The 11,466-nt window shown below is 43.9% G+C and overlaps 1 protein-coding gene across 8 annotated transcripts; it reads left to right on the forward strand.

The window, feature by feature from the left end:
- Positions 1 to 4,195: 4,195 nt before the first annotated feature.
- NME5 (NME/NM23 family member 5) lies at positions 4,196 to 11,266 on the forward strand. 8 transcript variants are annotated; one of them, XM_027643225.1, is made up of 7 exons: positions 4,196 to 4,400; positions 5,283 to 5,323; positions 5,420 to 5,586; positions 7,365 to 7,570; positions 7,942 to 8,042; positions 9,041 to 9,159; positions 11,071 to 11,266. In XM_027643225.1, the coding sequence occupies exons 3-7, from the start codon at positions 5,458 to 5,460 to the stop codon at positions 11,134 to 11,136; spliced, it is 621 nt and encodes a 206-aa protein (XP_027499026.1). In that variant the 5' UTR covers positions 4,196 to 4,400; positions 5,283 to 5,323; positions 5,420 to 5,457; the 3' UTR covers positions 11,137 to 11,266. The 8 variants fall into 8 exon arrangements, with proteins under 8 accessions (XP_027499026.1, XP_027499027.1, XP_027499030.1 ...); XM_027643226.1 differs by having other exon boundaries at positions 4,196 to 4,381; XM_027643231.1 differs by having other exon boundaries at positions 4,202 to 4,333.
- The last annotated feature ends 200 nt before the right edge of the window (positions 11,267 to 11,466 follow it).

Below are 11,466 nucleotides of genomic sequence, written 5' to 3' on the forward strand. Positions count from 1 at the left end.
AATACATTTTATTAATAATAATAATAACTATGCAAGTAACCCCAGTGGTAGGGCTGAAGGTAAGTGCTAAAAATAAGAATGGCAAAAAAGATTCCTTATGCAACATAGAACTGAGATGAAGAGAAGGTGCCTTTGAGGAGGCACTGACTTTAAAAAAAAAGCCAGAAGCCTTTTTTAACTGATTGCCTCTTGTAATTCATTAGATAAAATATTTTTATTGGTTTATTCATACACTCATTTCTTCATCGTGGATGGGATCACACTGGGTACTTATCCCTGAGCTTAGAGCCCTCAGGGATAATCCAAGCCAGTATTATGTTAAACATTATGTAGAACAATGGAGCAGCAAATGCCTGCAAGTGTTTCTGCTCCAAAAGTTTAGGTAGAAGCCTAATATCAATATGCAGTATCTGTACAGAATGTCTGTATACAGATGAGGAGGAGCTTTATAGAAAACAAGTTGTCAATGCCAACCTCTACAGGTGTTCAACAGGAGCTCATCCTGAGCAACAACGTGGGATAAAGCAGGAAGGTGCCTGCTTGAAAGGGCAGTAGTGGAATTCAGTTGTAGGGCTGGCAGGACACAGAAGATACCTTTACAGAGTGAAACAAAAGGTACCTAGAACCAGATCAGTGCATGAATGAGCTTGGAACATAACGGGTTTGTGTGTGATAGAGACCCCTCTCTTTGGAAGGGTGTGGGAAACTAACACAGTTAGGTATGCTAAATGCAAATGAAGGGCAAACAAGAGAGTGGTTTAAGATGGATTGAGAAGCTTTCAGATGATGAGAGGAAGCAAAACCAAGTTTGAAGGGAACTTTTTTTTTTTAAGGTAAAGAGACAAGCATATCTGTGTGGGTGCTGGGGGTCAGAGCAGACTGAACAAGTAAAGCTGTGAGCAAACGAAGGAGTAGGTGTTGGGAAGATCAGGAAATGATATAGAGTGAAGTTAATGAGGCAAGTGATGGAGTTCCAGAAGGTGTGTAGATAAGCTTTTGTTATTGCCACTTAGAGACTTGTAGACAGAGGAAGCAGCAAGAGACTAACTTATTACTTTTATCTTTAAAGAAAATGGTGAGATAACGAGCAGAGGACAGCAGAAAGGAAGGCCTGACAAGGGTTAATCAGCAGCAATGGAAAGCTCAGTAGGATTACAGGAGTGCAGAGGAGCTGCAGAAGGAGAATTGTTTAGTTGTGAGGAGGCAGAAATGGAGGAGAGAGCAGGCGTGCAGGAGAGGAAGTTGGCTCGATCACAGGATTTCCGTCAGAGACACTTTGCACTGCAAGAGCAAGCATGGATGAAGCAAGTGGGGAAGGTAAGCTGGTTCTGTGGGTAGGTATGACAGTTCATCATGAAAAGAAAGGAAAAAAGAGTCAGTGGTGAATGAAAGTTGTGTGTGGTAAATGTATAGTTAGGACATTGCTGCTGAAGCAAACACATTTCTGTACTTAACATCAAAATGCAAGTAAAGCTAAAAGATGTGCAAGGTTCATTTTTAAGCAATGCTACTAGTTGGTATTATTTCTTTAGCTGTTCTTCACTCTTATTTTCATCATTCTGTTTTTCTTCCTTTTTCAACAGTCTACAAGATGTTAGTTTCTGCTCTGCACCTTCTTGCAGTACAAAGCTCTGAAATAATAGTTTTCCTGAAAAAGTTATTTATCTGTTGTTGCTAGGATTTAAATGCACCTGCAGCCCACAATCTTTCCATGTTGTTATATTCCATGCCAGCTAAAAATAAGTGAGACAACTAAGGCTTGTTAAACCGCTTAACAGATAAGATACAGCAGCCAAGCTGTGCCCAGAGTATTCAGAACTGCAAAGGTTCATTGCATTGTAATTATAATTTTACTTTTGTTTTTTTGTTTGTTGTTTTTCTTTTCTTAAAACCACATCCCTGACCTCCAGAAGTTAGGGAAGATGCTTCAGACCAGCCTTTCAGTTATCAGAAGTATTTTTTCAAGCACTATAAAGACAGTAAGCATAATTTATTAACACAGAGTTTTAAGGACAGGTTTATGGCATCCAAGGCTTTAAAAGAAAGCTTTAAGGTTCTGCTGCTGCAAAAAGACGTGTCTTTGTTGGGGAACACATGATTTTCTCTTAATGTGTGGGGCCACTTTAAATTTGTATGTCTGCATTATTAAGCCATCGTGGGAAGTGTAGCAGGAGGAAACCCCAGGTAATTGGCTGCAGCTCCAGATGCAGCCGCTCGCCCATTGGAGAGCGGAGGATTCTCCGAGAACTAAAATTAGACACTCTCCGCCCTCCAGAAATGCTTCTGGAAACAGCGAGCAGGAGAAATTCTGACACAGCCTCAGGGCCTGTGGAGAGGAGAGAAGTGCACAGGACTCTGCTCCCGGTCAAACTGCAGCCTCTAAGGATGCACAGAAAGATGTTTGGGGTTTTTTTAACTCGGTTAACTGTAAAAAAAAAAATAAATGCACACAATAAATAAATTGCAAGGGATTAATGTTAACTGTTTTACACGGATATTAAATCTAACATTTCTTATGTAATAATTCTGAAGTGTTCATGCAGGTTGAGGAAGACTTTAACTGCTAAATTTAAGCTAGGGCTGTCAGACTTGAGCTCATTGAAAAGGAACAACTCTTGCTGAATTAATTCTGAACTAAACTAAAAAACTGGTGAACTCTTTCTATCAGCATTTTTTTTAATAATAAAACATGTGTATCCATTGTCTCTCTGTAGCTGGAATGTTTACACTGTCTTCAAATGAAACACTGCATAAGGTATTTCTGTTAAATAAAAAAATGCTATGTGCCTATGTCGGTGAAGGAAAGCCTGTATCTGAATTACTCAGTCTAAGGCATTTGGAACCTTCATTTTTTTAAGGTATGTGAATAATAACTTCAATCTTTGGTTTCTAAGCATATCTCAAACCGGCTGAGAGGAAATAATTGCATTGTTTTGTTTCTTGTTTCTATGTTTACAGTATTTACATGACTCACAAAAAAGATTAGGACAAAATGGATTTTTCTTACACTAAAACCAGCTTGTGCAGTAAATTAGCTATTTCCTCAGCTAACGAGGGCACACAGTGTCAGCATCTATGGCTCCAAGTAGGGGGGACTTTTTGTCTTTCCTCCTTTGCATCTACTCTTGGTCTGATTTCACTAAAAAAATAATGTTTATATTCCTGTGTTTTCTTTCTGTCCCTCTGTCAGTGTCACCCCGAGGGTTCAAGCGCAGTTTTGGCTGAACTCACCAGCGGGCCTGAGGTCTCCAGAGCACCTTGGATCGCACGGTTTTTGAGAGCAGGGTGACAGAGCCAGCTCAGGGGTTATCGGTGCTGCTCTCCGGCCCACGCCCCGATAACATGGGGCCAGCTGGCCGGGCTCCATCCCGGGAGCTCGGGGTAAACAGGGACCGAGGCCACACCGGAGCACCCAACACCTCGACTTCCCAGCCACTGCCCGGGCTATGGCACAAAGGATCATGTTGGATGGACCATGGCTGTGCTGTAATTGCTCTCAGCTTAAGAGACACCAGAGAGCTGAGGAAATAGGGAATGTGCAGGGAGCAAATGTATTGGTGTGATGGTGGAAAATCTGGGATAAACCCCCAGGGAATGGTGGCTCCCCAGCTCTGCTTAAGGCACAGCTCATCATGGCTTAATGCAGAAAACTGTTTGCTACTCGTTATATGTTTGTTTTTCTCGCAAGAGTTAAGTGGCACTGGATAGACACTGTAATTCAATAAAAGTGCTGAAGAACACCATTAGAGAGCTGTGGAGGCGGGGCAGTGGCCGGGTGTGCCGGAGGCTGTGCTCCAGTGAGCTCCTGCACCCGCTGCTGCTGGGCAGGAACATAAACAGGAAACCTCCACAAACACCGATACATAACCTGCAAAGGCCTTCTGTGCGTGTTCTTCCCCCGCCCGATAAATCGCGTTACTTCACGAGCGTTCGCTGTGACCTCATCCCCTCCCTCAGCGGTGATAAGCCTGAAGTGAAACTGACATAAAGCTTTTATTGTCACGGAGAAATGCCGCTTTTTTGGGGAGTCCCCTAGACTCACGGTAGTCAGGCAAGACATGGGCAGCCCGTCCCGAGGCAGCTGTGGCCGCCGGTTGTAAGCCCGCGGCCCGCGGCTTTCCCGGCCCGTGTGGGCCGCTCCGCCTCCCGCCGCCATCACCGCGCCGCTCCCGCCGCCATCTTCGTCCCGCCCCACCCAGCGCGCGGCCGAGGCCCGCGGGCGCCATCTTGTGTCCCGCGCCCGCCCCGCCATCGCCTGGCAACGGCGGGCCGGGATCGCCGGGAATCCCGCAGGAATAGAGGGTTGGGAAAGCCCATCCCGGTCCTGAGGCAGGTGGAACGGAGCGGTTACGTGCGAGTGTTGCAGCGGGGAGACGGCCAGGCCGGTGCTGCGTGCCCGGGTCTGCTCCAGGGCGGATGGGAGCGTGGGGCTGAGCGGGCGGTGGGCGAGAGAAACGCTGCAGGTGTCGTTGTGTGCGGTTCTTTGAGGGTTGGACACGATCCCCCGCAGCATCCTGCTGTTTAAACTTGCTTCAAAAGGCTGAGGGAGCTGGAAGTGTTCAGCCTGGAGAAGAGAAGGCTCCAGTGTCTAAAGGGGCTCCAGGAGAGCTGGGACAAGGGCCTGGAGGGACAGTGCAATGGGGAATGGTTTGACACTGACAGACGGCAGGGTCAGATGGGATATTGGGAGGAAATTCCTCCCTGTGAGGGTGGGGAGGCCCTGGCACAGGTTGCCCAGAGAAGCTGTGGCTGCCCCATCCCTGGAAGTGTCCAAGGCCAGGTTGGACAGGGCTTGGAGCAACCTGGGCTAGTGGAAGGTGTTCCCACCCAAACCATTCTTGATGAGAAGAAGGTCACAGGTGGTCACAAGTCTGTAGGAAACCCTGAAAATAGTTCCCCCATTCCTGACACAGTTCTGTGCTCTGGGCTTACCAGTAGATCCGCTCAGTGAGAAAACTGGCACTTTGTCTTGAGCCTATAAATACAGCAATTAAATAACGATTGAGAAGTACCCTGAGGCTCAGAGATGGACCAGCTCCTCATGCGTCATTCTTCACGCATGAGAATACAGATTTGGGGTTTGGAGGAGCCCAGGGTTGGTGGATGGAGGGTGTGGGAGTGCGATGAGCCTGTGAGCCTAGCTCGCCCCTGCACTCAGCCAGGTGTGTGATAATGCTTCTCTTTCCTCCATACACTGTCTGAGTTAGTGAAGAACAACATTGAACCTTTTCCTTATTTTCCACAACGTGCTGCTGCACTGAAAATGGGAATGTGAACTGCAGAGTGCTGACCAGTCCAGAGAACATCTTATGGATTTTGTGAGGTGGGGGTGTCCCTGTCTGTTCCCAGAGTACATGGTGGATGTCACCGCAGGGGACTGTGCAGTAGACAAACTCCAAATGTCGTGGTGTCATTGCAGGACAAAAGGGCCACGTGAATTCTAATTTAGAAGCCAAGATGGAGGTGTTAATGCCCGAACCTCAGATTTATGTGGAAAAGACTCTGGCTCTCATCAAACCTGATGTCATTCATAAAGAAGAAGAAATAGAGGATATAATTCTCCGATCAGGATTCACGATCATTCAGGTAACAGGCTGTGCTCCAGAGAAAACAACTGCAGCTTATGAGTCAGGACAATATTTATTTTAACTTTCAGCAATCAAGCCAGTAACTAAAAGCTTGTGTGTCCAAAAATCAATTTATATTTTTCATGTCATCAAGCATCGCTGCCAGATTCTGTAAGGAGACCTTTTTTTTGGTGCATGGGATGGAACAGAGCAGACCAACTGTTTTGCTGACCACAGGAAAACACTGACTTGGTTAATAAAAGATTTAGCAAACGCCTGGAGCAGATGTGTGGACTCTCTGAAGTAACTCTTTGGAGAGCACATCATTCTGGTCTCAGGAGGTTTTGTGCAGCATGCAGGGGGATAGTAGAAATTAATTGAATTCGATAGCTGGCCAGTTGCAGTCTGACTTCTTTTTGGTTTCCGCTGTTTTTACAGTAAATTGGCTTCATGATTATTTAAATGTAGTTTATGAATATGTAAATGAGGCAGGCGGGTTGGCCGCTGGGGGGCGCTGTGCGCTCGCGCCTGAGGGCGGCGGGGGCTCCGCCCCCCCCTCTTTTTGGGTGGGGTGTTTTTGGTACCTTTCTGGTTCTTTTATTTATTTGTGTTTATTGTTTGCATTCATTTATTTATGGACCTGTTGGAGGCACTCCAGAGGAGGTCACGAAGATGCTCCGTGGGCTGGGGCGTCTCTGCTTTGCAGACAGACTGAGAGAGCTGGGGGTGTTCAGGCGGGGGGGACCTTAGAGACCCTTCCAGAGCCTAAAGGGGCTCCAGGAGAGCTGGAGAGGGACTTGGGATAAGGGATGGAGGGACAGGACAAGGGGGAATGGCTTCACACTGAAAGATGGGATGTTGGGAGGAAATTTTTCCCTGTGAGGGTGGTGAAACTCTGGCACAGGTTGCCCAGAGAAGCTGTGGCTGCCCCATCCCTGGAAGTGTCCAAGGCCAGGTTAGACGGGGCTTGGAGCAACCTGGGATAGTGGGAAGTGTCCCTGCCCATGGCAGAGAAGTTGGAACCAGATGATTTTTAAGGCCGCTTCCAACCCAAACCATTCCATGATTCTATTGATATGATATGATCAGAAGATGAAACAAATTAGATATATTTACTTATTTATTTATTTAATTCTAATATGTTAATGGGGTCTTCTGATGTCTCCAATGGCTTTTGACACCAAAATTATTAGGACTTTGAATTTATGGTACTCTTCTGTTGTGTAAGTTTGAGCTCAAAGAATGCACTTTTAATTTTTTTTCTTGACTGCCCTGTGCTTTCTGATAACCTCCCAGAGTTATCCTGATCCTGGCCACCTGCAGCCTAGGCAGCTATTGGGAGAGTGACAAAGCATTGAGTACTGAATGAAAAATAGAACAATTGCATAATTAACAGTGTGGGCTGGAGAGAAACTTGTTTAAAAGTAGAACATTGTGCTTGAGCAGCTGAATAATGAAATCCTGCCCTTGTAACACTCTTCACTTTTTCTGTACAGTGCCCTGACTGTCATCCACCAGTTAGAAAATGCTGTAGTTTGCCTGGGCTAAAATCACATCTTACTCAAATGGCCTGTTTGCTTAATTAAGTTGGACAAGTCTTGCTCTTTGTTACTCTGTATCTCAAAGAGAATCAGATCTGGGAGAATCAGATTAGGCTTGGAAGTTGCTCTGTGTTCTACACTTGAAGATGTGGCTGCAGCAGAGAACTTTATCCTCTCTGAGGTCTTTTAATGCTCTAAACTCTTTTAATGTACCAAGATTTTTTAATTCTTTTTTTTTGTCTTTTACACTTTATAGAAACGAAGGCTCCAGTTAAGCCCAGAGCAATGTAGCAACTTCTATGCAGACCAATTTGGGAAAGTGTTTTTTCCTAATTTAACAGCCTATATGAGTTCTGGCCCTTTAGTTGCTATGGTTCTTGCCAGACATTGTGCAATCTCACACTGGAAGGAATTGCTTGGACCATCCAACAGCCTGAGAGCGAGGATAACTCACCCTCACAGGTAACTCACTGACTGGCCTTGGGGAAGTCAGCAGGACTTTGTCATTCTCTTATTTGAGACCAGAATTCCTCCTTTTTTTTTTTTTTTTTTTTGTACAGTACAGACACAGATTTGGAGTGGCTTCTTGTCTCTTCACTTTTGTGTAGCAGCTTTTCACCTTTGTTTTTTGTTATGTAGAGCTCACCTGTTTTATAGGGAATGATGAATGCTTGAACAGAAGTTTTAGGGAGCTACTTCCTATGTTTACAACAAAATTAAGCCCGTGTCCTGTTAATTAGTCCATATATATTGCTTTTCTGTGCTCTCAGACTCCAGGGACCTGGAAGGGCTTTGCAGTTGCCCTCCAAGCAGTTATTTTTCTTGGTTTTTAGCTTAAGAGCACTCTATGGGACTGATGAGCTGAGGAATGGGCTTCATGGCAGTCTCAGCGTTTCCTCAGCAGAGAGAGAGATTCGATTCATGTTTCCAGAAGGTAAAATGGTTCAGTTGATACATTGCCAGTCTCAGGGAGGATAAATTCCTTCCCTGTCCTTCCCTGGTATTACATGTCTCTGCCCAGACTCCAGGTACAATTGATTTAGAAGGGGTTGGGTTTGTTTGCTGTTTGTGGGTGCCTTTATGTATAAGCTGGTACTTCTATGAAAGGCTACCAAATCTATCTGAAGAACCCATGCAGTTACACGGATTGCTTCCACTTTTCAAACCCTGTGCTCAGAGAACTGGAGCAGACAAAGCTGGTAAATGAGAGGAAATGGGAAGCTGTTACACTCCAAGTGTTTCTGGCACTGTCAGCCCCGGAGACTCCTGTTGCCTTGAGAATTCTCAGCTGACTCTCTTCTTGGGCTCAGGCTGAGTAATTCCTGTTCAAAAACAGCTGGATGCTCACATGACAGTGCAATTCTAAAGTTAAGTGCCAGAGAAAGGGGCCTTAGAACCCGGAAAGGCTGGGAGAGGATCTCTTGTTTGTAACAGGCTTTGCTCTGTGACAGAAAGATGCAAGTGCAACTGCTGGAAAAACGTGTCTGCTTTTGTCAAGCAGATCAGTGAATTTAACAGATGTTGCACTTCCCTCCAAACCTTACCCATTGCAAGCTATGTCTCTTCTCACCCTGACAACAAAGCAGGGCTAAAGGTGGGATCTTTAGGGTCTTTAGAAAGCACCTTCACACTGCAAGAAGAAAGTGCTAAACATGGGATATGTTGTTTCTCTTCAAGGATACAGGTTTTCCCCGGATGATCCGATTTCCTCCTTTTCCATAATAGACTATAATTAGTAACATTACCTCAGGGACATTGTAAAGAGGTTTTGGGAGTTTCTTTGCAGTTTGTTGTGGGAGAAGCTATAAACCCCATGATGTATTATTAACTTGTTAAGGAGAAGAGCAGCTCATGTATAAACAACCTTTGAAAGAGCAATGGTTTTAATCACTCCACAAGCTGCTTTCTAACACCTGTGGTTACTCTTCCCAGTGATCCTGGAGCCAGTTCCCACTGGACAAAGAGCAAGGGATTACTTGAACCTGTATGTGAAGCCAACATTGCTGGCTGGGCTCACTGCCCTGTGCAAAAAGAAGCCAGCAGACCCAATGGTAGGTACAGTGGAAGCTTTGGGATACGTTTATGATATACATAAGGTCAAATTAAATGCACTTTGAATTGTTCCAGCTTTATAACCTGTTTACTTTATCTGCATGTCTGGCACTGTTGCCACAGAAATCTCAAAAACAGAGATGAAGTCCATCCCTTTGCCCAAAGGCCAGACCAGTTGTATCTGACTCTGGCCTGTTCTTTAGCACCCCAAATGATGGAAGATCTACAGTCTCCCTGGGCAATCTGTTTCAGTGCTTAATTATACTTAGTTAAAAGCTTTCACTAAAAGATAGCCTAAATCTCCTGGGCTCCAATTTTGAACCCATTACTTTCTTTCCCCCCTTTTACTATACCCAGAAGACACTGGAGACAATGTATCATCTCCTTTTTTTGGAGCTTCCTATTACATATTTGAAGAGTATTACCATTTCCTTTCCCTTCAGTCATGTCTTCACTGTATTAAAAACGGATTTTTTTCTTATTACAAGTCCCATTATTTTAACTCATTGTTTTGAGTTTCATTTAATCTGCATTCTTAGCACAATTTTCTAGTCAATTATGAGGTATCTAACAGTAACTTGATCAAGGCAATGCTTTCCTTCTTTGCTTATATGAAAGCTGTATGAAGCAGTGTCAGTAGCTTTGCTAAAAACATTATATTCACACCTTCTTGGCCGTCCACAGTGTCTGTGAACTTGTAACAGCAGGAAAACAATTTGATACTGCTTCAGAAATATATGTTGCCTATTGCTTTTCTGTTTGTTACCTGGTAGGTGACTCACAGGGAATGGAATATTTTGGTTTTTCCAGTATCCTTTTTTTTTTTAACTTCTTTCCTTTCTTCTTGAAGATGGCATCAGAAACTGTGCACTCAGAAATACTTACTGGCAGCTCAGAGGTTGTCTCAGCCAATTCTTTAAGTAACACAGGATAAATTTAATTGGGTTCAAATTATTTTAATTTTTTTTTTTCCCAAAGTGGCTTTTCTAAGGGCTTTTGTGTTTTGGGATTTTTTTGTTTGTTTGTTTTCCATTTCTGTCTTGTGTTCCTACTGTTCCTCTGCTGTTCTGACTAACCTGTCCTGGTGCTCAGCTTTTTGGCTCTCCCTTTGCAAACCAACCTTTTTTGCATGTAGTGATAAAGGGAGAGTGTTGCTGACCTCCCTCCTTTGCCATTCCACCAGTTCTTTCACTTCACAGTGTGCTATGAAGTTTGTTGTACTCAGCATTCCAGAAACTAATCGTCAACAGCCCTGTGAAGTAAATAAGGATGTGTTAAAAACTTTGCTTTACAAGTGGAGAAATCGAGGCAAAAGGTTAATTTGCCTAAGGCCAGGCCCAGACTGGCAGATGGAGTTGGGACTCACAGCATTCCTGCCTCCCACATTCTTATTCAAGTACAGCCTGCTGGGAAACTTAAAAGATGAATTTCAAAAAGTAACCACGTTTTGGTTTTAAGTTTTAGGTATTATAAAGTGATTTGAGTGCAGAAGGCTGGCACTTTGAATGAGTGATTACTAGATGAGGTATCTCTAAGCGTTGTCAGGAGGAATATTTCATTAAGCAGTTTCATGTGTCTTGTGCAGCCTCATTCCAAAGCAGAGCTGGCTGGATTGTTTGAAATATGGCTCAAATGTTCTTACAATTACAAAAAGATAAACACTGCCAGGAAGAGTTGTCTTCTAAAGGTCAGTGGGAATTGTTCAAAAGCAATATAAGCTGTGAACACTTAAAAGAACATTTTGAAAAAGCACGTTGTCTGTATGTCCATTTTTTTCTGAAAGGTCTTAATTTTGCAGCACAGTAGGAGAGTATCTGTAGCAGAGGTTTCAAATAATGCTTTTAATATTCTCCCATACATTTAGTAGAAAACAACAGAAAACTGACGACATTTGGGGGTTTTGTCCACAGATTTGGCTTGCTGACTGGTTGATTGAACACAATCCTAATAAACCTAAGCTACAATTTCATCTCTGAGGAGGAGCATCAGGGGGTGAGGGCTCAGTGGAAACCATCTCAAGCATTTCAAGCTACAGATGTATATTATCAGTGTGTCCATTGACTGTGTAACCAATATTATCTGAAATAAATGCATTTATCATAACTACTTGTGTCTTCATGGAATAAATAACCTTGCACTTAACCAGGATGAAGTAGTTCTAGTGGCTTCTCTATTGACAAAGTGAATGTAGAATTACATGATAAATTTATGGCATTGGGTGATTAGAAAAAGACAACATTCTCAGCAGGTGTGACTTGCTGCTGTTTTCCCCATTTTTCTTGGTGTGGGGAGAACAAAATTATTTA

Source organism: Corapipo altera, unplaced genomic scaffold (genome assembly GCF_003945725.1).
Source record: "Corapipo altera isolate COAL_440 unplaced genomic scaffold, ASM394572v1 75, whole genome shotgun sequence".
In the NCBI taxonomy this organism is placed as follows: domain Eukaryota; kingdom Metazoa; phylum Chordata; class Aves; order Passeriformes; family Pipridae; genus Corapipo; species Corapipo altera.